The sequence below is a fragment of the Eublepharis macularius genome, chromosome 2 (genome assembly GCF_028583425.1).
Source record: "Eublepharis macularius isolate TG4126 chromosome 2, MPM_Emac_v1.0, whole genome shotgun sequence".
In the NCBI taxonomy this organism is placed as follows: Eukaryota; Metazoa; Chordata; class Lepidosauria; order Squamata; family Eublepharidae; genus Eublepharis; species Eublepharis macularius.
This window is the reverse complement of record NC_072791.1, coordinates 96430029-96455424: the sequence shown is the minus strand read 5'-3', so window position 1 is coordinate 96455424 and position 25396 is coordinate 96430029. Positions and strand designations below refer to the sequence as shown.

The 25396-nt window shown below is 44.3% G+C and overlaps 1 protein-coding gene across 1 annotated transcript; it reads right to left on the bottom strand.

Moving 5' to 3' along the window:
* Positions 1-8225: 8225 nt before the first annotated feature.
* LOC129323431 (putative nuclease HARBI1) lies at positions 8226-9935 on the bottom strand. Its single transcript, XM_054969961.1, has 2 exons — positions 9351-9935; positions 8226-8939 (listed from the first exon to the last, which is right to left on the bottom strand). The coding sequence occupies exons 1-2, from the start codon at positions 9933-9935 to the stop codon at positions 8226-8228; spliced, it is 1299 nt and encodes a 432-aa protein (XP_054825936.1).
* Between the last annotated feature and the right edge of the window lie 15461 nt (positions 9936-25396).

The following is a 25396-nucleotide window of genomic DNA, read 5'->3' as shown; positions in this document are numbered from 1 at the left end:
AGCAAGCAGTCAGGTCTGGCTGAGTCATGCAAGTCATATGGTATCAAGTTGTCCAGTGGTTGTTTCCAAGCTTGGCCCTTATGAGTCCTCCTTAAAAGGTCAAACTGGCCCTGGAAAGGAACCTCCCCACACCTTTTACTCACAAAAACGAAGGCTGACGGGCTGGCAATCCTGCGTGGTTGCCTAGCAGTGGCCACTGAATGCATTAATTTCTTAAACCTACAGGCTATGCTTCCATTATTTGAGGTTTTTTTATCCCTCCCAAGATTTTTTCAAAAATATTTCAGATTTTTTTGCAAACCTGGGGCTTTTCTTTGGTATGTAGAAAGATTTGTCTTGTCTGTCTATGGATCAGTCTCTAGATTTAAATATCCACAGATCAAGCCATATTAAGAATTAGATATATTGATTGAAAAACATTTTGATTGAGGATATATTTACAGATACTCTTAGAGACCAAAACAAATACTAGCATAAGATCAAAATATATCGCTAAGAATTGTTTCATGTTTCTTCTCATCCTTGAATATTGTCCTCAATGTAAGATTTGATGCAATTATCTGAATGCTATATATGGGTAGAATTAATCAATTATGCAAATAACATGATATAGTCCTTGGCTTTATAATTTACATCTGAACATCTGGAAAAAGTTAAGATAATTATTAATCAGATTCTTCTTTGCAGTAGCTTTATCACACCAAACAAACTAATAGCATGCTTAGTTGGCAGTAAACAGTTGGGGTTTATTCTGAAGTCAGTGTGAATTAGATTGCTGCATTAAATACCCTCCTTCTCATTCATTATTGCAAGCTCAGCCAGTGTCTAGCAATTTACATAGAGGTTAATTTGTCCCTTGGATTTAAAGGTGACAAATAGAGATCATGGACATTTTCTGGCAATAAAAAACTAACAAAATAATAAATTATTAAGAACGTGCACAAACATCTTTTTGATAACTTTCAGAGTTATTTCACACTCACACTTAGCAGCGTATCTGTCCCTGGTTTGCATCCCATGTTTTCAGAGTTTTCACATTAGCAAGGCATCCATGGGACGCAGAGCCGCTGTCAGTCTGGGTTATCCCCGATTTTTCTCACTGCGGACATACCGCGAATTTTCCCATAATCCACTGCCAACTCAATGCTGATCCGATAAATCCCAGTGTGAACACTTTTGTCCCTTTTTTGCTTCTCTCTCCCCCCGCTAATTCTTGTCGTCGGAAGCTGATTGGTCTGCATCTCCAGCTCCCCAAATGCTTCGTCCGCCATTTTTTCCCCGCTACCTAAACATTTCAGCGGTACATCTCCATTGGTGCCATCTCTATTCTTCTCTCCCCGTCTTTTGCATCCTGATAAGTTCGTGTTACGCGCCTCACATTTCCAACCCCCCCCCTTAAAAAAAATGTTTGCCTAGCAGTGAGCGATTGTGGTCATGATGAACCAAACGTTTCAGTGACAACCCCTCTCCACCCAAAACTCTCTGCATTTTGACAATTCAATCAGGAACCACCATCAACATTTTCCAGTAATGAAAAATAAAATTGGCCATAACGTTTCTGCGTTCTGTGGATGCAAAGGTGCATTGGGACATCTCCACTTGTGTGTTCTACATATTTTGACTCCTTTTTTCGGGATGGGAATGGGGTTGGGGCAGTGGGTGGTGCCCTCAAACGAGGTTCAAACTCACCCCTTCTGGGATCACGTGATTTTTGTGGACCAATGGGGTGCCATTATTTGCTGGGCGGGAAATTCAACTCCTGCGATCTGTGCCACCTCCGCGCACTGCTCAACGGTTGCTCAAGGAAATGGCTGCACTAAAACCAACCAGCGGGAGAGGGGTCTCCTGGAGGGAGAAGGAGACATTGGACCTCATTGAATTTTGGGGTGAGGAGAAGGTGCAAGAGGCACTATTGCTCTGTCACAGGAACATTGATGTTTTCGAGCGCATCTCAGAGCAGATGGTGGCGAGAGGCCATGCAAGAACCGCACTCGAATGCCGGACAAAAACAAAAGCTTTGAGACAGGAGTACAAGAGGGTCGCGGCACACAATGGAAGATCGGGAAATGCCCCTGCAACATGCCCTTTCTATGCACAGCTTGCAAGAATTTTCAGAGGGGATGCAAGCATACGGCCACAAAGGGTGGCAAGAAGTCTTAACCTGCAGTCGGTGAGCAATGCCGATCCCATGGGGGAAGATCGGTTGAACCATGGCGTTCCCGCTTCATGGGAGGGATCAGAGGAACTATTCACACATCCAATGGTCACTCTACATCTTCAGGCGGTCCCCGCTTCCACTCCCAATGATTCAGGTGAGCATGCAGTTTTGACCGACATGACTGGTCCTTGGTTGGGGTGGGTTCGCTGTGCCCTCCAGTGTGCCCCGCCTGGGCAGAACTTTCCCGGAGTCTCAGGGGCATTTTTTCCTTCTGCTTAGGATTTCGGGGATATGCTCAACGGATTGATTGTGTTTGGGTTATCACTGCAGGAGAGGGATGAGGCGCAAGTGGGGGGGGCATTTCCCTGATTTAACTTTTGTGCGTGGAAGGATGTGTTGTTTATTCTGCCTATGGGGACGTATAACCAATATTGTGGAAATCCGCTTCTCAAGGCAAGCTAGCGGCGGGAAACGTTGTTTTTTACTGGGGCTGGCGCAGGTTTCAGCAGAGAAGGGCTCTGTGAAAGGAGAGGGGGACTTCACCTTGATCAGCAATGTGCAAGGTATCCCAAAGGTGGTTGGGTTATCTTCCACCAAGCATTAATCCAAACCTGACAATGGTCTGTAACGTCACCTCCCTTTCCCCCCCCCCTGGAGAACCATGGTACATAAACTGTTTACCAGCCTATCACTTGTTTTCAATTACTGCAGGTTCTTCCACAGAACAAGAAACATCAATCGGAGAAGCCCCCCCAATGGCCATAACCGATCCAGAGGATGAAAATGCCGCAGACGGTAAGATACAGATAGAGTGGGGTGCTTGTGGTCAACAATCAATGCTGCCCTCCCAATGAGCCCTGGTATGCTCCGCTCCATGAGGAACATGGCTATAGTCTCAAAATAATTATCTGTTTGTGGGGGTTGGGCTACCATGGAAAATATTGGTGTAAACATCGTTCTGCTGATGTCAAGAAGACTTCTGTGAGCATGAATGAAGAAGATCAACTCATTCATTTTACAACCAAATCTTTTATTTCCAAGATCCAGATTTAACTCAGATAGAGGAGTTCCCGGAGGTGACAGGACAGGGTGCAGAGGATCCGCAAGGTAGGAAAGAGCTGAAATTGTGACCTCCGCAAACTCCTTTGTAACTACTACTTGCATAACCACTGTCCTTTCCAACAGGAGATCTGAACAATCCACCAGCAGTGGAACAACTGCAGGTCCCCACGGCACAACTGTCTCCTGCTACACGCTTAGAAAAGGCGCGCACCAGAACCAGGCGCGTCTCTGTCCTCACCAACGTTGCAGAGAGAATGCTATCTCAGGCACAGAGGGAGGAACAGAACAACAGAAAGGAACGTGAAGAAATTCTGGAGGCAACCAGCCATTGGCGTGCAGCCATGGAATCAGAGACAAGATGGCACGAGGACATTATCAGGGAGGCAAGAGAGGATCGTAGGGCTTTTATTGAGGCACAGTCACAAAATATGGAGGGGCTTAATAGGGCTGTTGGTGCCCTCAGCTCCTTGACTGAACTCTTTGTCAGGGAGCAAAGAGCAGGCCCGGTTGCAGAAACTTCCCAAAATGCCAACAGCAAAACACGCGATAACGATCATGATAAGGCACCACTAAGAAAAAGGGCTCGGATCATTAAAAAGAGAGAAAGATATGATCCATCCCTCTGAGCCCCACATGTTTTTCCGGTGCAGCATTTGGGTTGGAATCTGCATATCACACGTATCATTGCTGTTGAAATTATGTTTGTCACAGCTGTAATTGTGTTTTTCGATGTTGGCGAGGGGTTGACAATGGCCATTGAAAAAAATTGGTTTTTGTTTCCCACCGCAATCCAGGTGCGGTTTGCCAGATCTATTTTTTGACCACGGTTGTTTGAAATGTTGACCCATGGGAGAAACTACACAGTTTTAAATTTGTTTTTTATTCTTTTCAAAACTTGAAAGATTACATGTGAGGCATCATATGGACACTTAACTAACATGCATGTTAAATAAATCTTTTCTACATCTCCTTAAACCTTGACAGCACATTATCAATGTCGGACCTCAATTTCTTGTTCTCCTCATTCAAATTCCTCACATTGTTTTCTAGCTTCTTCACCAAGGCCTGCAGGCTGTCCATCCTTCTGTTGGTTTTCTTTGCTGTGGAAACAAAAGGTGTAAGCGCAGAGTGGCCACTTCTGTGTTCACAAACGTAGTAAGTCATTGATGGTTACTTACCGCAGCTGAGGCATGTTCCCACTGCCTTGTGAACAGTCTCCAGTATCTCAAGGGGCTGTTCCCTTGCCAAAGATGTAGAAGGCACATTTACAGTGTGTAGTGGACACCGCGCTTGAATGCATTCCTCAGAGGGGTCACCTGAAAAGGGGGTTTGGAGAACTTGATTTAATTTTGTTCATTATCATTACAGAGCACGTGTTTAACATGTGGCAGAATGACGGTGTAGTTAGTTCCATTTGTGTACCTGAATGCTCAGTCAGCTGTTCTGGTGGAATCACTGCTTGCTGAGGTGTGACTTCTTCATTGAACTCGGAGCAGTTTCCCTCTTCTTGCTTCACTGCCTCAGAACTGGGTTGCAAGGCCATTTCATCCATTGGCACGGTCACCTCTGAGCCTGTTTCCTCCGTGGGCTCCTCCTCCCCCTCATGTCTGTATGATGTTGCTGGAGAAACACATGAAGAGAATTAAAACATCAGTAAGAGCAGTATTGATGAAATGTTATGAACAAGGAATTCTGACTAATTCAAACACTGGGGCAAGGGAATGTTGAAATGCTGATCACCCTAGGCAACCGATGCTGTATCATGTGTAGGGATATTGGGAATGCCGTTTAGATTAGAAGGCCGGTTTGGGATCTTGGGCAGGGAAGGGGGGGATTACCCATGGAGGAATGATAAGGGCTGAGGTGTGTGGAATGCTGTTTTTACTTACCGCACAGTAGCCAAGTCATCTTTAAGAGAACACATTAAAAATATGTGCAGACATAAACCATAAACCTTTCCCAAAGAACAGAAACAAAACAACTTTTAAACATGGTGGGATAGTCTTCAAGGACAGGGCACAGTCCCAGTGCCGTTCAGTGCCACGTGTTCCTGTGTTCCATGTGCTGATCCCAACACAGCATGCCTGTTCTGGGGTTTTTCCTTGAAAACTTCCATCCAACATTCCTCTCATTCAGGAAATTGGTGCCTTGTACCAACATACATTTCCATCTTAGTGAGGGGATTGGGATGGGTGAGGGGGGGGGGAAGACCCGGTGTTTGATGATGGTGCAAGGGGGGGCCCATCTCACTTAAAGCATGGTGAAAACATTTTTAGAGGTGTGCCTTCACAAAATAAACATCCCACATTACTTCATTTACCTTCATGGTGGCGATCCTCCCAGCGTGGTCTCCCAGCAGTTATCCACAAACGCATCATTGAGTGATGGTGTGGGATCCGCCCGCTGCAGCTTGGGATGCCTTGGCATGCCGTAAGGGATGCCATGAACTCGCATTTCAGCCTTTTAAATTTGGTCCTGCACTGGTTGGCATTTCGGCTATAACCAGCATCAGTCAGCTTCCTCGCAATGGCATGGTACGCCCCCCTGTTGCGCTGGTGTGCGCTCGACATAAAATCGGCTGCAAAACCAAGGTGCAGAACAATTTTCAGAAGCAGGGACACCTCCTCAAATTGCCAAAAGGTGCCCCTAGTTCTCCGTGGTGGCATGTCTGGAACCCGGAAGTGTCGTGGAAACGTTTCGACGCTTCCAGATTGACTTGTTAAGATTGAAATCAAAACTTTCCACTATTTCCTGTAGTCCTGGGTTCCCCGGTCGAAGAGGCCAATCCTGATTTGTCAGAGACATCATATTCCGACCAAAATAAACGTCTCTGATTGGCTGTGTCAGGGTTAATCATTGCGAGCAATTTTTTTTCCCAAAAAAAAATTCCGCCAAAATAAAGGTTGGCCATTTCTACACACAGCATGAGTGCAGGGGCGAATTCAAATACAAATGTTTCCCACCTTCGCCGAAATGCTTGATAAGGAAGAAAAGGTTCATGCGTACATCGGATTGCTGAACAATGCTACTCAAAACATGAGCTGGAAATATTTCGGGGATAATAGTAGGGGTGTGCAGGGGCCGCCTGTCTCAGCTGTATATATTTGGTTTTAAGAATCAGGAATTCTTGTCAGTACTTGGGGAACACTGACACGGAAAGACACCACAGAACCAGCTTACTGGCTAGAATCTCGATTCCGAAACCTTCTGCCAGAGTTAGCAGAGCTTGGGGCGGGGGGTTTCCGACCAAATCCAACACAAACCGTTGGAGACCTTCCCTTCCGTCTCCACATGAATTTCATAAAGATTTTATGGCCTCCAAAACAAGGTGCCCCATTCTTCAAACAATATCCATGTTTCTATATGGAGAAAAAGGAATTCATCTTCCCAGGTAGTTCAGGGTGGCCTTTTGTAATCAAAATGCTGCCAACTTTCATGGTGCCTGCTCCCACCTGTCCTAACTTCCTCTAACATGGTTCAGGCAGATGCCGGTTGGGTGGTCCTTTTAATGGACTCAAAAATATGTTGTTCTTGGCACCCTCTTTCTCCATCATCTCCCACGTTGAAAATAAGAGAGGCTGGTCGTTCTGGGGTTAGGAATATTGCATGAAAGATGCCCAGTAACATCAGGGGAACGTTTCCTACCTGCCCTCCAACCCCCCAAGCAAGCACCAAAGCAAACCAACCTGGAGGGGGGGGGCATTTGGTTCCACCTCGAAGGGCGGTTCTCGTGCCACACCACTTCGTGCCTTTAACCGTGCGGTAGACCAGACACCGTCTACATTGGTGGTGGGGGAGAACACCAAAGGGCATCTGGAGAGCCGGGTTTGATTCCCCACTCCTCCGCTTGAAGACAGCTGGGTCACCTTGGCCGAGTCACAGTTCTCTGGAGCTCTCTCAGCCACACCCACCTCACAGGGTGACTTTTTTGGGGGAATAATAACAGTTAGTAAACCGCTCTGAGTGGGCATTAGGTTGTCCTGAAGGGCGGTATATAAATCGAATGCTATTATTATTATTATAGGGGAAAATAGGGCACAAGTCACTTCACCTTACAGAACAACCCAAAACACAATTGCTATAAGAAAGGGTTTTTTATGTCACTTGTTTGAATATAAAAACCGGTGGGTGCAGACCTAAGGCCGTGACAGCATTCCCTCAACCCGAGAGATAACACTACGTAATTCACACACAATAATCCCCCGATCAAAATTGCTGGCAGAATTTGTGCATGCTATTTGTGTTATTTGGTGTTGTAGGCTGCTTTCGTGTCCTGTTGTGCCCACCAAATGGGAACCCGAAAGACCTTAAAGAAATAAATTTTTTTATTTCCTGTGATAGAGTTTGGTTTAATTCTGCACAGTATGGTTAGTTGTGTTATGTACTGCCTGTGTTATGTCTCACACTGTCCTTCTCAATTTTAGTTTGAAGGAGAGAATGGTTTTTTTATAATAGAGTACTTTGGTGTGTAGTTGTCATTTTTCCTTTGTTCTGTAGGTGGTTCCCATCGCAGGGAACACTGTGGCTGAATGCCAAGCCATATCTGTGGGTGGAAGTGTGACGTTGGGGGAGGGTGTTTGTGGATCTGATGCTGTTTCACACGGATAAGCTAGCATTCAACAGTGTGCTGACCATCTTGGCACCCCTGGGCTGTGCAATGATGAACCCTTTTTTTTTCACTTTCCCTCTTTGTGGAAACCCCTCCTGCTCACTTGATGCCCACCGAACAGAACATTTCTTACCATGATGTTATAAAAATTTATTTCAAAACAGGAATGGAACAATGAGAATTCACTCATTAGATCATCATTGAATCTCTAAACAAAGCTTTCTAACAAACCATGTTTCATAGGAATCCAACACTTGCAACTGAATGCATGACACATCCAATCAAGGCAAAACCAACAAGAAACATTTTTTGAAACCGTGAGTCCAACCTCTGAACATGCAACAATCGTTTCTTAGTTCAACCACAGATTTTTTCACAATCAGACTGAAGAGCTTTTTATATTGTTAGATTTCTGTTTCGAAACATGTGGCGTGCAAGGGCATCGCGCACCAACTTCCCCTCCTCCCGGTGCCTTCTGTCTCCCACAGGGAGTTCAAGAGATTCCTCATCCACCTCCACAGGCCTCACAGGAGAATCATCCTCTGGAATGCCATGACCTTTCAATTCACAAATGTTATGTAGCACCACACACGCGGTAGCTATGCAGGTCACATTCTCCTCCGCAACCATAAGCTGTGACCTCAAACACCTCCAGCGCCCCTTCAAACGTCCAAAACATCTTTCCACTATGGTCCTAGCTCTGGTGAGGCAGCGGTCAAAGTATGCTTCTGCGGGAGTGTGGGGCCTATTGAAGGGCTTCATCAGCCACCTTCTCATGGGGTAGGCTGCATCAGATATGATGAGTGGTGGCACGGTTACATCCTCTATTGTAAGACTGGGGTTGCCTGGCACAAACACCCCCGCATCCATTGCCGTACAAATTGCAGAATTCACAAAAACAAAGGCGTCATGGTTCCGCCCACTCCAGCCAACCTCTGCATCAATGAATCTTCCAGTATGGTCCACCGTGCCCTGGATGAGAATGGAATTGAATTTCTTGCGGTTGATGTACTCCCGTCCACGGCCTTTAAATTTGCAAATGGCAACATGGGTGCCATCAACTGCACCAATGCAATGAGGAAAGCCAAGTTTCTGAAATCCAGACATAATCTGCAATGAAAGAGAAAAAAACAAGATTGCTGTTAGAGAGAATCCCCTCTTTCTCCCACCGCCTATATTCATAATCTTCTCACTACAGCGCTGAGGCAGTCTCACATCTTCAGAATCCAGAGGAGTTAGCCGTAGTCTGTACTAGTGAAATAAAAAAGAGTACAGTAGAACCCTCAGCACTTGCAAATTTTACTGTAGCTCAAGCTTTTGAGAATCACAGTTCGCTTGTTCAAACGCACAAGAAAAAAGGGAACCGCGACTCTCGAAAGCTCATGGCACGATAAAATTGGTTTAAAGGTGCAGCTCATTGCCTAAATGTCAGCAACATAGTTTTTTGTGCTTCAAATTGTAATCTTTGACCAGTACAGTTTGAATGGAGACTGTTACTCTGGGAGATGAGTGCGTACTCACCCTCGCCACATCAGGTCCAAGGCACACGACTCTACTGAGTAGCTCCAATTCTATCGCCAAGCAGACCTCCAAGACTATTCCTGCCACTGTTGAAATACCCACTCCGAATTGGTTCATGCATTGACGGTAAGTCGAACAGTTGGCAAGATACCAAAGTGCTATGGCGACTCGTATCTCCACAGAGATTGGATTGCGAAGTCTGGTGCGCTGATGGGACAGGCGGTGCCCTATGGAATGAACCAATTCATTGAAAGTCTCCCTGGTCATACGAAAATTTTCAATCCACAGCTGGTCATCCCATATGGCAGTGACGAAATTGTCCCACCAGTCCCTGCTACGGGGATAAATCCAGTAGCGACGGGGGACTCTGATTCCGGCTACAGCGAGAAAACGTGCTCTGGTCATTGCTGTTCTCCTTGTTCTCCATAAAGGTGGAGGTATGCTCCTCAGTGCAAGTGATTTCCTAAGCATTCTCCTTCTTCTAACCACTCGCATCCAGTAACTGTTGCAGGCATCGATCGATCGCTGAATATAGATAAAGATGATGTGAAGCAAGGCCAGTGCCAATGCTCGGACCGCAGACATAATTCAGCAGAATAAAATCGGGCTCAAAAAATCCTCCGCAATTCCAAAGTATGCCGTGAGAGAAATGTGTTCACAAGAGTGGAGAACGCACAGTTCCAAGGAAAACTCCCGCCCAAGTTGGCCAGCCTATCATCGTGGCCACATTTTTGGCGGGAGAAAAATCATGACTTCCTGGAGGGGAGGAAGGACATTTGCTAGGGATAGTTGTGCTTGTGTCTTTTAGGGCAAAGAGCATAGAGTAGACTTGCAGGAGCAGATTGACCAGTTCTTCCACTCAAATGTCGAACTAAAGCGATGACTGCACATGTGATGGAGCAAAATTAAGAGGGGCGGATTACAGTGGATTGATGTGTTGACCCCCTCCCCAGTCTAGTTTTCCTGACTCTGAAACACCTATCAGAAAAAAAAATAGCGGTATGTATGTTTTGTGAAGTAGCGCTTTGTTTTATTAAAAAAAAGTACTCGGTCCCGTTTTTTTCAAGCACAAGGAATGCAGTCAGTATAAAGCATTGTGTGATTCTTTGCCCTGTCAATTCACACATGCACCACTGTCTTGTTCGGTTCCCACAATTTCTTTCCCCTTTACTAGTCACGTGATGGAAAAGAACTCGAGTTTCACGTTCATCCATCCACGAAAGAGTAAAAAACGGTGCGGTCGGGTAGGAAATCTTGTCCTAGATTTTTTTTTAAAATGGTTTATCTGTGTTCACCACGAATTAAACAAAATTACACTTCAATGTCACAGTCACAAGTCCACACGCTTCTGAGAAATTATCATAAGCCTCTACTTGATCTGTCCACCAAAATAAATTTTTACTTGAGAACATTCCATGTTTTTGGCGGGCACTAAGCCGATTGGCTAAAAGCGTTGAGGGGGCGGGCGGATGAAATGGGAGACCAATCACTCTTGAGAGAACTTTTTGGAATTTGTGTGTGGCGCAGTTCACTTGGTGCAAAATGATTTCCCGGCGTCGTGGAAATGTCTGGGAAGTGGAGGAGGTATCTCTTCTTCTGAGGGTTGTTCGGAGGAGTGGGCATGCATCTCGGTTAATGGCCAGCACGCAATCAAGCAACCGCGGCATCTATCGATTTCTTTCAAGAGTGCTACGCAGTCGCGGATTTCATCGAACGGCCAACCAGTGCCGAAGCAAATTCCAAAAACTGAAGTCCGATTTCATGTCATCAATGGAGGCACTGCAATGCATTCCTAGAAGCAGTCGTAGAGTTAGGGTGCACAACGCGATGATGCTAATCTGGAAGGCGGCAGGGAGGCCTCGATGTCAAGAAAGACCTCATGATGGTGAGTTTTTTGAAACCCCCCCCTGTTCCATGGTGGACCATGCAAGTCCCCCATGTTTAATGACACCTTTTTAGTGGCATGTTCTCAAAGAGACTTCATTCCTCATTAACAAATGGTTTTTTTTTAAAGTCAACCTTCTGTTTGTCACGCTCTGATTTTAATCTTCGAATTATTTGTCACGATTGGAAAGCCATAGAGTGTTCTTAGAGAAATACCATCTCCTCAAAAGCATCTTTCATGTTAATATGCAATTCCCCCGGTCACCGCTTATATGCTATGCATCCTGTTTGATCCCCTTAACTGAACGCCTGGATCATAAAAAGCAAAGTAAGTAAAGGGAAACATTATCAGGGCGATCATTCCGTTTTTTACCATTGTTCAAATGATTTTTCATTTCAGAGATTATCTGTGAAAGAGCAGTCAAGATTGAAGAAACTTCATCTGAGGATGATGAGAATTCAGAAACTGTTGCAGTGGAATCATCAAGTGCAGCAGAATCTGATGCGCAAGCCTATGCACCTCTTGGAGTGACAACTGAAGACCCAGCAAAGATCAATACAGCAGCATTTCCTCAAGGTAAGTTTAACTTTTTATGTGATTGTTAGCTTACTAGAGTTTACCCATGGCAAACTAATTCAAAAACCATCGACAGGATTCTTAGGAAGTCATGAACTCCAAACACAGCCACCATTTTTAATTTGTTTTTTGATCCATCATCACATCAGAAAATGGTGCAATTTTAAAAATTTGCTTTCTTGTCCAAGTACTTTGAGAAGTGAGGGGTGTACTCCATGTACCAATAACAAAATCATTAATTGGAATTCTGCTGTATTAAATCACTAGCTTCAGAGAGAGAAAGAACAGATGACAGTGGATCTCATCGCCTAGAAACTGAAGAAACCGTAATCGTTATATCTTCCGGCAATAGTCACGAAGAAGCAACTGATGACATGACTGCTCCTGAAACCATAATGCCCGGAGATGTATCTCCACAACCGAGTACCTCAGGTAATTTTTTGTGTGGTTCACACGTGCCATCAAGAGCTGCTCTGAAAATTGTGGGATTGCATGAGATTCTGCAGGAATGAATGGCCATTATTTTGCCAATCAAAGCACTATTGCCTGGGCAAAAAACCATCAAGGTAACCAGATCCACTCTCAGCGAAAACAAAACATATTTGTTCTCCATGATGACTCCTTTGAAGGTGAGAGGAGTACAACTAACACCTTGTCAACGTTTCTTGAGTGGTACGTGAAGTGAACACGATCTCTTGATATAGCTCTCATCACTAGAAAACAATTTCAGCCTTTATTTTTCAAGGCTGTTATCTTCTGCGCGGTTTCTCCGGCAGAAAAAATTGTCTCTGTATCAGCAGTCCAAAGTCTTGATAACCCAAAGTGGTGACTTATCTTCCATCCTTCATCATCGTGAACGTAAACAATGCCCAACATGTGGTGATGAGGAGATCAGTTCATTCCTTGAACAAAACACACTGCGGCTCTAAAGATGTCAAGCCTAGGCTCAAACTACAGCCTTGCCAACACTTGCACAACCTTCAGATGTGGGATTCCTCTGGAAATTTCTAACAAAACCTTTTCTCTTTCTAGCTTCTTTAGCAACACACAGTGGTGCTGCAGTGAGAAAGTATGCCATGAGCGCTGAGCACAAACTTCGCATAATTGTGGAAACAACTTCTTCTGATGCTGAGGATGAGGACAGAAACGCCGTTGAGGAAGGCAGAACCGAGGATGCAGAGGGAACTCCAGTTCTCTCATTTTCCCCAGGCACGTTTTAGCTATGCCACATTTGAGTGGAGATACATTTTTCGCTGATTTATTTTGCTGGGTGACACTTCAATATCTGCCTAAAATATTGACTGACTTGAATTTTGCAGGTGATACTTCAGCGGGAGGTTTGCGTGACATGATGCCAAATAAAGACCAATCCGCCGATATTGGCGAGATCTATCGTAGTATGCGGGGAATACAATCTCTATGTCTATCAATAAGTAAGTATGACTATTCCAAGGAAAACTTGAGGCAGAGTTTGGTGTGGTGTTTCTGATCACGCGGCTCAAATCAGGCGCGACAGTACCAATCCCACATCACGTATGGAAGTCAGTAGGGAAACATTCACTGAGTCATTGATCTGTGGATTCATAGATCCAGATAAGTCATCAGTTTTAGTCTGTGGTCACATAATCAAATAGTGTCCGTTCAAAACTATTGACATAACCAATGTAATTGAAGCACAACATTTCATGAATCACTGGACTATTTGGCAGATGCAAGTAGGCACAAAGGATACATTTTTCATAGGTTTTGAACGCGTGGTGGGTGCAGGGTGGATTCAAACAACTCCTTCCAATATGTGGATGCAAACATCTCCCCCTGGTATGCAGATCAGTCCATCCCTGTAATGGGTCATAGGAGTGGCCACGTTAGTCTGCGGTTGCAGAATAAAAGAGACTCCTCCGGCACCTCCGAGAACAACCACTTCCAATGTTGCCGATTCCTTTGATAACCAGGGCTCTCCCCACCAGATAAAGTTTGACAAAGAGAACTGTGAACCTCAAAAGCCAAATTATCAGCTTTCGTGGAACACACATCTCTCCGTCAGATGCGTCCAGTGGTGAGAGCTATGTTTCTCCACAGATTTTGCTGCATTAGTTTCGGTTGGTCTGGGAGGTGAGGCCATACTCTTTTGCAATTTGCAAACATGTAGTTATAGCTTGGCTTCCATGTACCTTATCATGGGCAAAATGATCTCAATATCATAAGAATATGGTTGCATTGGCATATCAGATGGAAATGTAAGCATCTACCCCACAGTGTCCACTCCTTTTATGCACCTAACCATTATCTTTTGACCCACTATGCAACGTACAAAGAGCGCAACTCATAACGACAACTTATGCTTAAATTAAATGGGTCAGTATCAAGGGTACAACTGGACTCTGTTTGATTTTGTTCTCTGGAGCCATCTCAGCACCACCAACCGTACCTGGTGATTGTTTTGTGGATATTTTCAAACCTTGAAAAATGCCAGGAATGGCCTTCAAGTTTTCCACAAGGATTAAAAAAAATTGTTTGTCACTGGTGTAGTTTTGATAACCGCAAAGTTCTCGCAATGTCGAAACCCATCTCTTTATGAAGAACTAAATTTTTTTGCTGTTTCTCAACAGTGGGAAGATACCATGAAAGAATATGCCGATTGGAGAGAAACAATAGAAGCCTTCACAAAGAACTGAGTTCTCTAAAGAAAAAGGTTTCTGCACTTGAGCGAGGTCATCGTAGCTCAGGATCAGAGCAATCAGGAGATGACAAGAAGAATTAGCCAGTGTTATGTCAGCTTGAAGAATGTTTAAGCAATATTTTAGTTTGTTTCAGAAAGAAAAAAAATGTATGTTTAAAAATAACGTAATGGAAGGAAAGATTACAATTGACAACTCTCACATGTCAATTATTTCCAGTGCTTTATGAATCATGTTGAAGTTGTTTGCAATGTGGATAATAATTTCTCATGAACAGCAAAAGCAAGATCTTATTTTCATTTTTTTCTAATCGCTGTGTGGTTCTAATGTCATGCAAAATTGGAATTTTGAATCAGTGACAAGATTTTTGTTCCTTGGTGTTGGGAAGTCTGTGTTATTTGTTTCTGATAAATAAATCTGTTTTCAATGTTAAAAAATAAGACATTGTGTGTGTTAAACGTTGTTATGGACTGAGAATTTTTCAGAGGTGTCCCCGCAGCTCACGAGCAATCTATTTATTATGCTTGACACTTAACATCTATCATGGCTCGGTTTCAATAGTTGACAAGGCCATATGTGTCTGTGATGGGTAAACATGAGAACACCTCAAGATGTTAGTTAATTGCAGCAGTTAGGCAACCACCCCACCGGTCCCTATCTTGGGGAAAAATTGAAAAAGATGCCCCACAGACTCATTCATAACATAGGTTTATGTTGTTTCCTGAACTATCAGTCCAGTGGAGCAAGCAAACATGGAACAGTTGTCAAGGTGAAAATCTATTGACATACTGTTACTGCATGACAGAAATCCAGGGAGAAGCCGCAGCTTGCAGCAGACTCTAGAACCATAAGTTGACAGACCCACACGTCACCTCCCCTGGCATCCTCATCTTGAATTTATCCACACGGTCAAAAGAAGCCTGTTCCCCTGATCACACTAGATGCAATAGCATCTTTCATGTTGTGGATCAAGTCACATAGCAGAAACAAAGAGAGGACCCACAAGTGACAAAAGGCACAGATGGAACCAATGGTCATATGACATGCTGCTTCGATGCAGGAAGTGGGAAAGCAAGTCTTGAAGCGTCTCTGCCTCATTGCTGTCAAGTGGACTTTTAAGCTGTCTGTCGTGTGGCAGAACGCACAGTCTGCTGCATTTCACATTGTAACATGAGGATCAACAACCTTGGTCCCATCTGTGCCGTTTGTCAGCTGACGTTCCATGTCCACTGGTAGTAAGAACTGACAGATGACTTGGTCATTAGCCACCCCCCCTCCCCCTTTCTGGGCAGAGTGGGCAGGAGAAGGTGGTTGAAAGTATAACTTCTAGGTGGGAGGGAACAAATATGAGACGTTCCACCACACGGGGTATAAATGCGTTATTGCTGGGACATTCTCCCCAAAAGCATCCAACAGGAGTTGAATGAATGGCCTGTTTGATGAACCCGGCTCACCAGGAGCATTACGGGGATGATCCGCAGACACACTTTTCAAGGTCCTCTGAATAAGTAACCAGGATCATATTTAAACCTTGGTCGCTGTACTGTGATGTCTGTGTTCAGCATGCACTCACACACTTTTATTGGGCGCCTGCAACTCACGTATGAATCCCACCCGTGACCCAAATTAAACGAGCAACCATGCACGGGGGACTCCTCTCAGCTAGATTCCACCTCTGTATTAAAGGGGGGGTTAATGAGCTCTCTTTGGCAAGAGGGGCACTAAGCTAAAGAACGGCGCGCCTAAGAAGACAGCGGCTATGGCTGGGAAAACAGAATAAAGCGTAGGAAGAGAAGACTCAAACCCTTCTCTAGCTTGCCTGCTGACGCCGCAGGCACGGTATTTAAAAAAACCAAAAAAAACCCCCGGCGAAACGTTTCCACGCATGCGTGCTTTTTTGGTTAGTTTTGTTTTTTAATTGAGAGCCCGGAAATTCCGCGGCTAAGACGGGGTATCTCTGGTAATGTGAAAAAAATCTCGGGAGGCTGATTCGGGGATTCGTACAAGTGTGAAAGGACAGGGGGGAAATCCGCAGCCACCTCCATCGGCGTGACTTCTACTTGACGGCGCGGTAAACACCGAGTGTGAAATATCTCTCAGATTAAAAAGATTTTCTTCTTCATTAATCCATTTCCAATGTTTTCAATCTATTAAGCTAATTACAATATGCATTATTCCTATCTTCCTGACACTCTAATTTACAATACCCTTCCCACCCTCTGCCTGGATTATAAGGACACCTTTCTTTTCCCACTTTTCATATCTGATGAAGACAGCTTTAACTCTTGAAAACTCATATCTTGAAAATCTAGTTGCTCTTTATGGTGCTACAGGACCCAAATCTTAGATTTCCATATGTAACTTTGTTGTTTTTCATCCATTTTGGATGGGAGGAACAGAGTTTAATTCTCCTTTCCTACTAACTTTTCTGTTAGGTTGGATCCAGTAATCCATCATTGCAAGGAGCATGAATCTTTGCATGAATCTTTCTAGCACTCTTTTCCAACCCAAGGAACATTGATTCCTTGGGTCGTGGGACCTGCATGGACTAACAGAACACCTTCACTTCAAGGCAAACATTAGTTTGGGCTATTGGTGCTCCCCATTAGCTTAGAATGCACCCTGGGACATTCCCTATACACATCTGTTGGCAAAAACACAGTAAACTATTCAGAAAATATCTGGTAAACACTTCACTTATTTAGCAATTTCAAATACCTTTTCTATGTTCAAGGAATTTACAAAATAGTAGACAAAAATAAACAATAAAATTAGCAATACAATGATCAGACTCTTCCGCATCAGAGTTTGAGGAGCAGTACCTTCCAGCATCCCTTTTTTCCAAGTCCCTATTCTAGATGAGCTCTGACCTGGACAGCCCAGATAAGCTTGGTCTCGTCAGAGCTCAGAAGTTAAGCAGGGTTGGTCTTGGTTAGTAATTGGATAGGAGACCCCCAACAAAGACCAGGGTTGCAGAGGCAGGCAATGGCAAACTACCTCTGTTAGTCTCTTGCCTTGAAAACCTCACCAGGGGTCACCATAAGTCAACTCTGATTTGAGAGCACTCTCTACCACCACTCTAGAAGAACCTCAGGACACAGAGAGGAGAGAGGTTCTGTTGCACTCAAGTACCCCCCTCCCCTTCTGTCTTATCCTGTTCCATTCCCACTGCTATATTGGGAACAATCAGATCCTGCCTGCCCTTCCCTGGGATTGTTTGGGGGGTGGGTTGATCCTGAGCTCCCTCAGTGACATTTCTTTATGGGCAGGCCCAAAACAAGTAATGGGAATGTGGGCCAATGGTCTCTCTGGCTCGGCCTGTCCTTCTCCTGCCCCACCCCCCTCAAAAGTTTTAAGAAGGTGCTGTGCCTGCTTGCCCAGGTCAAAGGAGGCCCCAGCTGCTGCTTTCTTCCTCCTCTGGCCTGGTCCCACATGCAGTTTGCTGCCTGAGTAAGGTCCCCTAGGGCCCAAAAAGGAAGGTGTTCTTGGGGGGGGGCACACACAGGGGGCGCTTACCTCGCACACACATAGGGACCTGGATTGTTCTTTCTTGTGTCAAACAGCAAGGATTCTGGGTACTACAGTCATTGCAGATACCTGAGCCTCAGTAAGGGCCACAGCTTTGCAAATGTCAATTGCTTGAGCAGAGTGAAACTGGGGGTTTCCTAAAGCAAAGGTTGCCAACCCCTGGTGGGCCCTGGACATCTCTCAGAATTACAACTGATTTCTAGACCACAGAGATCAGTTCCCCTGGAGGAAATGGCTACTTTGGAGGGTGGGCTCTATGGCATCACATCCCTACTGAACTCCCTCCTCAAATCCCACCCTTTCCCAGGATCCATCCCCAAATATCCAGGAATTTCCCAACCCAGCATTGGCAACCCTATCAGAAGCCATTCCTTGACATGGTTATCTGAAATGCTGAAGACAATCTTGTTTCAGCATCAAGTTTGTGGAAGCCCCAGATTCAGAACACTGAGCATTCTCCTTGCATGCTGTCACAAAGGAGTCTATTCCTACAGACTCATCCACAGGAAGTTGCCAGAACTGAAATTGTTCAAAAACAGGGTGTTTTCTGGACTTACAGTAGTTTCTGAATGCAGCAAGGGCTTCTGCAAGTGTCTTGCTTGTACGGTCTGCTTAGATGCCAGGCAGACATGCATTTCCACTGCCTCATCTCCTATTCAGTGCAATTTTATAATCATCTGACCCATCTTCAGCTGTTGTGACACGTAGGTACAGTTTTAATTTTTTTCCTCCCTTTTGCACTAGTTTTCTCCTAACTCCCAGTGAAGCTTGATTCAGAGGAGGGCTTGATCTGTTTCATCCTTTCAGTTCAATGCAGGGTCCCAAACCAGAAGGCCCCCCTCTGCAACATCTACTTCTGACACCATGTAGTAGGACATTGGGATTACGTATCCAGACATCACACAGGAAACTTGAGAAGTTCCAGCCACAGGTTTCTTTTTTGCTTCCATTTATATTTTACTTCACATTTCCTCAGGAAAGCCGCAAGTCTTTTATATTTAAATCTTCTTTTATGAGCCAAAAATGGAACATCCTTCAATATCTTAACCTTATTGCCCAGATAGTCCAAGTCCACATTATACGAATTATATAAGATGGTGTCCCAAGTCTTCTTAGATGAAAAGTCAATAATAATCTCGCGAGGCAGCTGACGCTTCATTGCACATTTTGAAGATGTCCGACGGACTTCCAGAATATCGCTTTTTAACTCTTCTTTAGTTGTTTTTGCGAATGACGCCAAAAGTTCCGATACCAAATCCTTTAAATTTTCACTTTGCTCCTCTTTTACATTCTGAAGACGCAGTACCGTTTCCCCCTTCCCCTGTAACATCGCCATCACCGATTTACTCATCGCAGAGCTCTGCTTTTTCGTCACCATCTTAGGGGGGGGGGGCGCCAGCTAAGTTCCGAAACTCCGTGAAGGGGAAGAAATCCAAGCCTTCTTAGCTTCAACTCCCACCAATCCTTCGCATACGCTTAGAAATCAGAAGAGATTCGCTTACTTACAGGTTTTCACCTTAAATCTGCTTATTGCTGTTCTCCATGGCCCGGTGGTACGCGATGTGCTGCGCAAGTCTGCCGGCCTCCATTGGAGCAAACAGGCAATTTACCCCCTGTATTGCTTTCAGGGGGTTCTTCCTGCCGCGCTCCGGACCCTGGCCCCCTCACTGGGAGTCCTGGGGGTTAACCCTCGCAGGTCAACTGCCCGGTCAGGCTGCTCGGACGTTTCCTCCCGGACCTGAGGAGAGGAGCGTCCGACATGGCCGGGAAAACGAAACCGAATCCTGGTTTCTTTATTGCTTCCAACAGGGAAGAACACTTGCATACATGGACATCTACCTCTAACTCAAGTACATGTAACTGAACCCAAGTAAGGCCCCTCCCATACGTGCCTTGAGGGGGGAAACAGCAACTAGTTTGTGAGGCCTCACTTAAAGGCACACACAAACATCCTTGTGAAAACCCAAAAGAAAATGTGCTTTCATAAGAATTCCAGGGCTAGAGTCACCACTGAAGAAGCTCTTGGTCTGGCATCCTCACTTCTCTCGGTGTACAAGAAAAGTGAGAATGGCTTTTAATTGGCTCATGTGGGTGTTATGGAGTGAATATTCAAGCAATGAAAGAACATCTGTACAATACTGAACATGAAGCTCACTAAGGAAGAATTTAAGAGGAACGGGGAGAGAGACTAATATGTTTTACCTCCTCCAAAATCATTTGCTGGTAATGGTTAATTTTAGAACAAGTCAGAAAATATTTAAAATATCATTGTTTTATATATTATGACGCAAACAATTACATTGACTCTGCTTAATTTATGTGATAGTCGATGTTCCTGATATTATTTTTGTACAAAAATCATGGATTACAGGATAAACTAGTACCTCAATCAGCAGTAGAGAAAATTCAGTTACAATGTGAGAAATAACATGAAAGGAGAGAAATTGCACAACCAGCAGATTTTTATGAAGAAAGAACAACTTCTTAGTAGAATAGAAAAACACAGCTCCTGACTTACTGGGGGCCTCCTTTTGAGTGCCATGGGGAGCTGGGTGCAGGCAAAGCAGTTGCCAAGGCTTCTGGGACCAGATGGCTTCCAGCAGGTTCCTTGTGGTGGCACAGGAGCCAATCAAATTAAAAATTCCTGACCAGCCAATCAGCGGTTGGCTGGCTGGGCCCTTGAGGGAGGGCTTTTGCCAGTGGACCTGAGGTGGGTGGTTTTCTTTCAGGTCTACAGGGAAGGCTTAAATTGGGGAGCCAGCCTGGCTCCTGCTCTCACTTGGAGGCAGCTAGTATCCCACCCTACCTCCCTCGACTTAGGTTTAGGCATCTGGAACTATAGGGTAGGCTTTTTATCAATAGTGTTGGGTCTTCTTCTCAATTGAGCTGTTTGGTGGCTGGTTTAACTTTATCACAACTTTAGTGAGGGCCATTTAGCATGAGTTATAGATCCTTTGTGGAGGACACAGCTGCATCCACTGTTTCCTCATAGCTGGGAATCCCCTTAGGAGATCTTGGGGCAATGCATGGTAGGCGCAAGCCCAGTTCAGGGGCTATTTGGGCATGCTTGCTCCCAGGTGGCAGGGTAACCATGCAGAGGCTTACTTACACTCATGTGGAGTCCCACTAGCTTTCATACCGCAGTTCTCCCCTCAGCGGGTAGGCTGAGGGAGTAAGAGTGTCATCAGCTGGCAAGTGGGTCAGTCAATGTTTGGCGCCAAGCCTTGTGTGGCACCAGTGCTCCATAGCTGTGATCAATAAAGCTGTGGCTTTTAAAAACTCTAGTTTTGTGCTTCTGTGCAGTCTGTTTCTGTCACATTGCCCTTGCCCCCCACCCTCAAGCCTAGCCCCCAAAACAACTAAAAATAAGAGAAATGTCACTTCTGGCAACTAGCTTGACTTTTTTGTTTTAAATAATATGGTAGTAATAGAGTCCCAAAAGCTCAGGACACAAATTTTATCATGTAACCACCACCCCACCCCCATCCACCAGGCCAGTATATGTCATGTTAGATCTATAGAGGTAAAATGACATTTTATCTGTATGCTTACAAATCAAGATTGATTAATCTGATCCTAACTTAACTTTCAGGGATCATTAATTTTATACCAAGGAAGGGTGCTGTCCAAAAATTCAGCAGGGTGTGTGTTTTGACACAAGGCAGGAGTCTCCGTGTAAAAACATGGGCAAGCCAGCTAGTAAATCATAAATCAATCCTGGCTAGCAGAAAATGTAAATTTAGTTATGCTGTTAATTCAGGAGCACAATTTACAATCCTAAATACAGTTACTCTAAGTTAATTCTAAATTGGACAGGAATAATTAGTCCATGTTAATTTTGTTTATTCATTTTCTTACATAAATTTTATTGAAAATTTTAAAAACACACAAATTTTAAAAAGATAGAATGATAAAAAGATAAAGAAAGGGGGGGGAGGAGAAAAAGGAAAAGAAAAAAACATATAGGAAACACCTCCAATTTTACTTGCGACAGATATTGGCATAAGTACAATAATAATAATAATGTTTGATTTATATACCACCCTTCAAGACGACTTAACACCCACTCAGAGCAGTTTACAAAGTATGTCATTATTATCCCTGCAACAGCAAACACCCTATGAGGTGGGTTAGCATATGGATTGGTGCTTGATATGCTAACTTCTCTGCAGGGCTATTGTAGGATGTAGAGTATTTTGTTAGCCTGGTATTTTTCAGGACTGGAAACCATGCTTTATTCATTCTTAAAGTCTCTTCTTTCCTGTTGAAATTGTGCTTATGCTTATGAATTTGCAAAATAACCTCCTCAGGATACAGTGAAGCCTCCCTCCATTAGCATTCCACACCCTGGGAAACTCTTACAGGATGACTCAGCCCAAACCCACCTTCCTGAGTAGATATAAATTACCTGCCAACATCCTCTCCACACTGTGACACTGAGAGATCTCTGTCTTTTGGTGCTACACCACTGAAGATGCCAGTCACAGCTGATGGTGAAATGTCAGGAACTACAATGCCAAGACCATGGCTATACAGCCCGGAAAATCCACAACAACCATCGAGAGGGAATGTATTAGGCAGTTTCAAGAATAGGAGGGCGAAGTAAGGGAAGGTGGATGCCAGCCTGAACAACTAAACTTGGTGTTTTTTCTCTCTCCTGCTGCAGGTACTTATAGCCTAGGTGTTGCCAGGGACACCTGCCTTTGGCTGGAGCCCATCACTCACAGCCCTTGATCAGATGGATTAATCTGGTGGACATCATCTCAGGATACCAGTTTATTGTTTATTGCTTTTTATACTGTGTTGTGTGTAAATTTGTTTCCAAGCGTATCTTTTGTAAACCACCTTGGGCCCCCATTGGGGAGAAAAGTGGGATAAAAATAAACTAACTAAATAAAATAAATAGATTATCAGAATCACACAGAAGAGCAAGATCTGCATTCAACAGACCAACACAGCTACCCACCTGAAACTGTTACATATAGCTTCAGATCATGTGTGGAGGACACATGGCTATATTCAGACATCACAACAAAGATCCTTTGGTTTGTGACAGGCATAAAGAGGGCTTGTTTTGTGAACTTCTTTCCTCCTCCCCTCCCCTGTGAAACACAATCGAAAGCTTCAGGAACGCCTTCAATCAAACATCTCTTGCTCTCTGTTCTTAGTTTTCCTAGGGAGTTTCCTTTAGACAAGCAAAGTCATGAAAAGTGATTTGGATTTTGTAGTCTGAATCTGCAAATGGTGGAAAATTCCCAACAGAGAAAACTTCAGGAGATAGAGATCACTACTGCTAAAATCATTTTTCCTGAGAGTCACAATTATGGAGAAACCTTCATGAGTTATCAGTTTCTCATAGAACATTTCCTGTCAACTCCATAATAGCCTACTAGACTTTAAAAGTGGAACCCTCTGGAACGGAAATATATTTTGAAGCAATCATTTCCTCCAAAAAGTATATCCTACTCTGTGGGAAAACTTTACCCTATGATGTGTTCTTCTCAATTAGTTTGGAATTATGTTTATTCTTAAATTATGTTTATTTCTGAAAGCTCTACCAAGTGACTACGTGCCAGGAACAAGAACCTTTAGGGGATTCTCGGAAACCACACTCCCCAGTAGCACTGGTTAGTTATGCTTATTCAAGTCTCTGTTGCATAACTTCTTTCCTCCCACCTCATCCCTCCCCATCCCATCTCCAGACTCTTTGTTATCAGTAATCACTGTAACTAGGCATATCAAAAAGCAACCTTATTTTTATAATAGTGATTAATTTATACACTTTTATTGAAATATTTCTACACTGCCTTTCCTTGTGGCTCAAGGTGGATTACAAATAACAATTTCAGACATAAAGTATAAAATAAAACCCTAAATTACCTCCCCCGACCCCCCCTGCAAATACCTACAATCTATACCACATAAAAAATTCTGGCAAATCAAATGACCTTGCAGTGTCTCCTAAAGGTTTCCATCAATGACGTCCCAGTTCCCAGTGCTTCCAGGCTTAAACACTCAGAATAAAACTAGTGCCCCCCACAATTCCAGAACATTTTACCTCCTGCAAAAGCTGCCCCCCCCATCCCTTGCTAAGGCAGCCTAGCCTAGTGGGCTGCACTGCAGTTGCTCCTCTCTAGGACAGTCATAAATAAGAATGCTGACACAAATTGCTGTTGTTTTAAAATTGCAAATATAAAGGGATAACCATTTGTCCTCAGTGTTCATCATCTTTAAAATGGCATATTAATTGGCTGCTTGTGACCAGGTCTATGTGTAGTAATTTTCAGGTCTGATGTTGGAACCACTGATATGAAATAACCCAAATGTAAATTTGTACTTGTATAAGCAGATATTCCAATGTATGCCTTATGTCATGTAGCAGAAAACTGTATAGAAATTCTATTCTATACAAGACCCATTTTGTGACTGGCTGTGCCCCCTGCAAAAAGCTGTTTTGCAACTGGCTTCAGCTAGCACAGCTATGCTGCCATCTTCTGATATTTGGAAGTATGATATGTGATATCCTCTGATTCTGGGAAGTTTGAAACCTACCTCCTGCTTGCATGACCCTTGCCCCTCCTTGTTGCTTAAACCTGGGGGGGGGCGGGTTGGTGGACTGGGTCTGGGAGGTAGTAAATGACTCTCTGAGAGAGGGGGTGTTTGCTCCTGCCTTGAAGCAGGCAGTGGTGCACCCACTCCTAAGGAAACATATTCTGAACCTAGAGTGGCTTTTGATACCATCAATCATAGTATCCTTCCGGATTGCCTTTCAGGGTTGGAGCCCAGGCACTATTTCTTCAAGGTTTCAGTCCTACCTTGATGGAGGATTGCTGTTCTGTCCCTTGGCCTCTTGCCTATGGGGTTTCCGAAAGTTCTGCAAGCTTTCAACATCCAGAGAGTTGGACTGAGTTGTCACCAATAAGTGGGTGATACTCAGCTCTATCTCAAACTTCCAGCAGATCCCAATGAGGCTATGGAAACAGTAAACTGATGCCTGGAGGTAGTTTTGAGATGGATGAGGGCTGACAAGCTGAAATTCAATCATGACAAAACAGAGATGCTACTGGTTGAGGGGAAAGTTTGACCCAGAAATGAAGATATCTTCTTTTTTGGATGGGTTTGCACTCCCTCTAAAGAAGCAGGCTCATAGCTTGGTGGTGCTTTTGGACCTGGACTTCCTGTTGGATAAACAAGAGGAGCAGTGGTCAGGGAAGCCTTTCACCTGTTTTGGCTGGAGGCCCAGCTGTGGTCCTTCCTGGGCGGGAAAGTTCTTGTTACAAGGGTGTATGCTCCGGTAACATCTAAATTAGATTATTACAATGTGCTCAGTGTTGAGCTGGCCTTGAAGACTGTCCAGAAGCTGCAATTGGTACAGAATG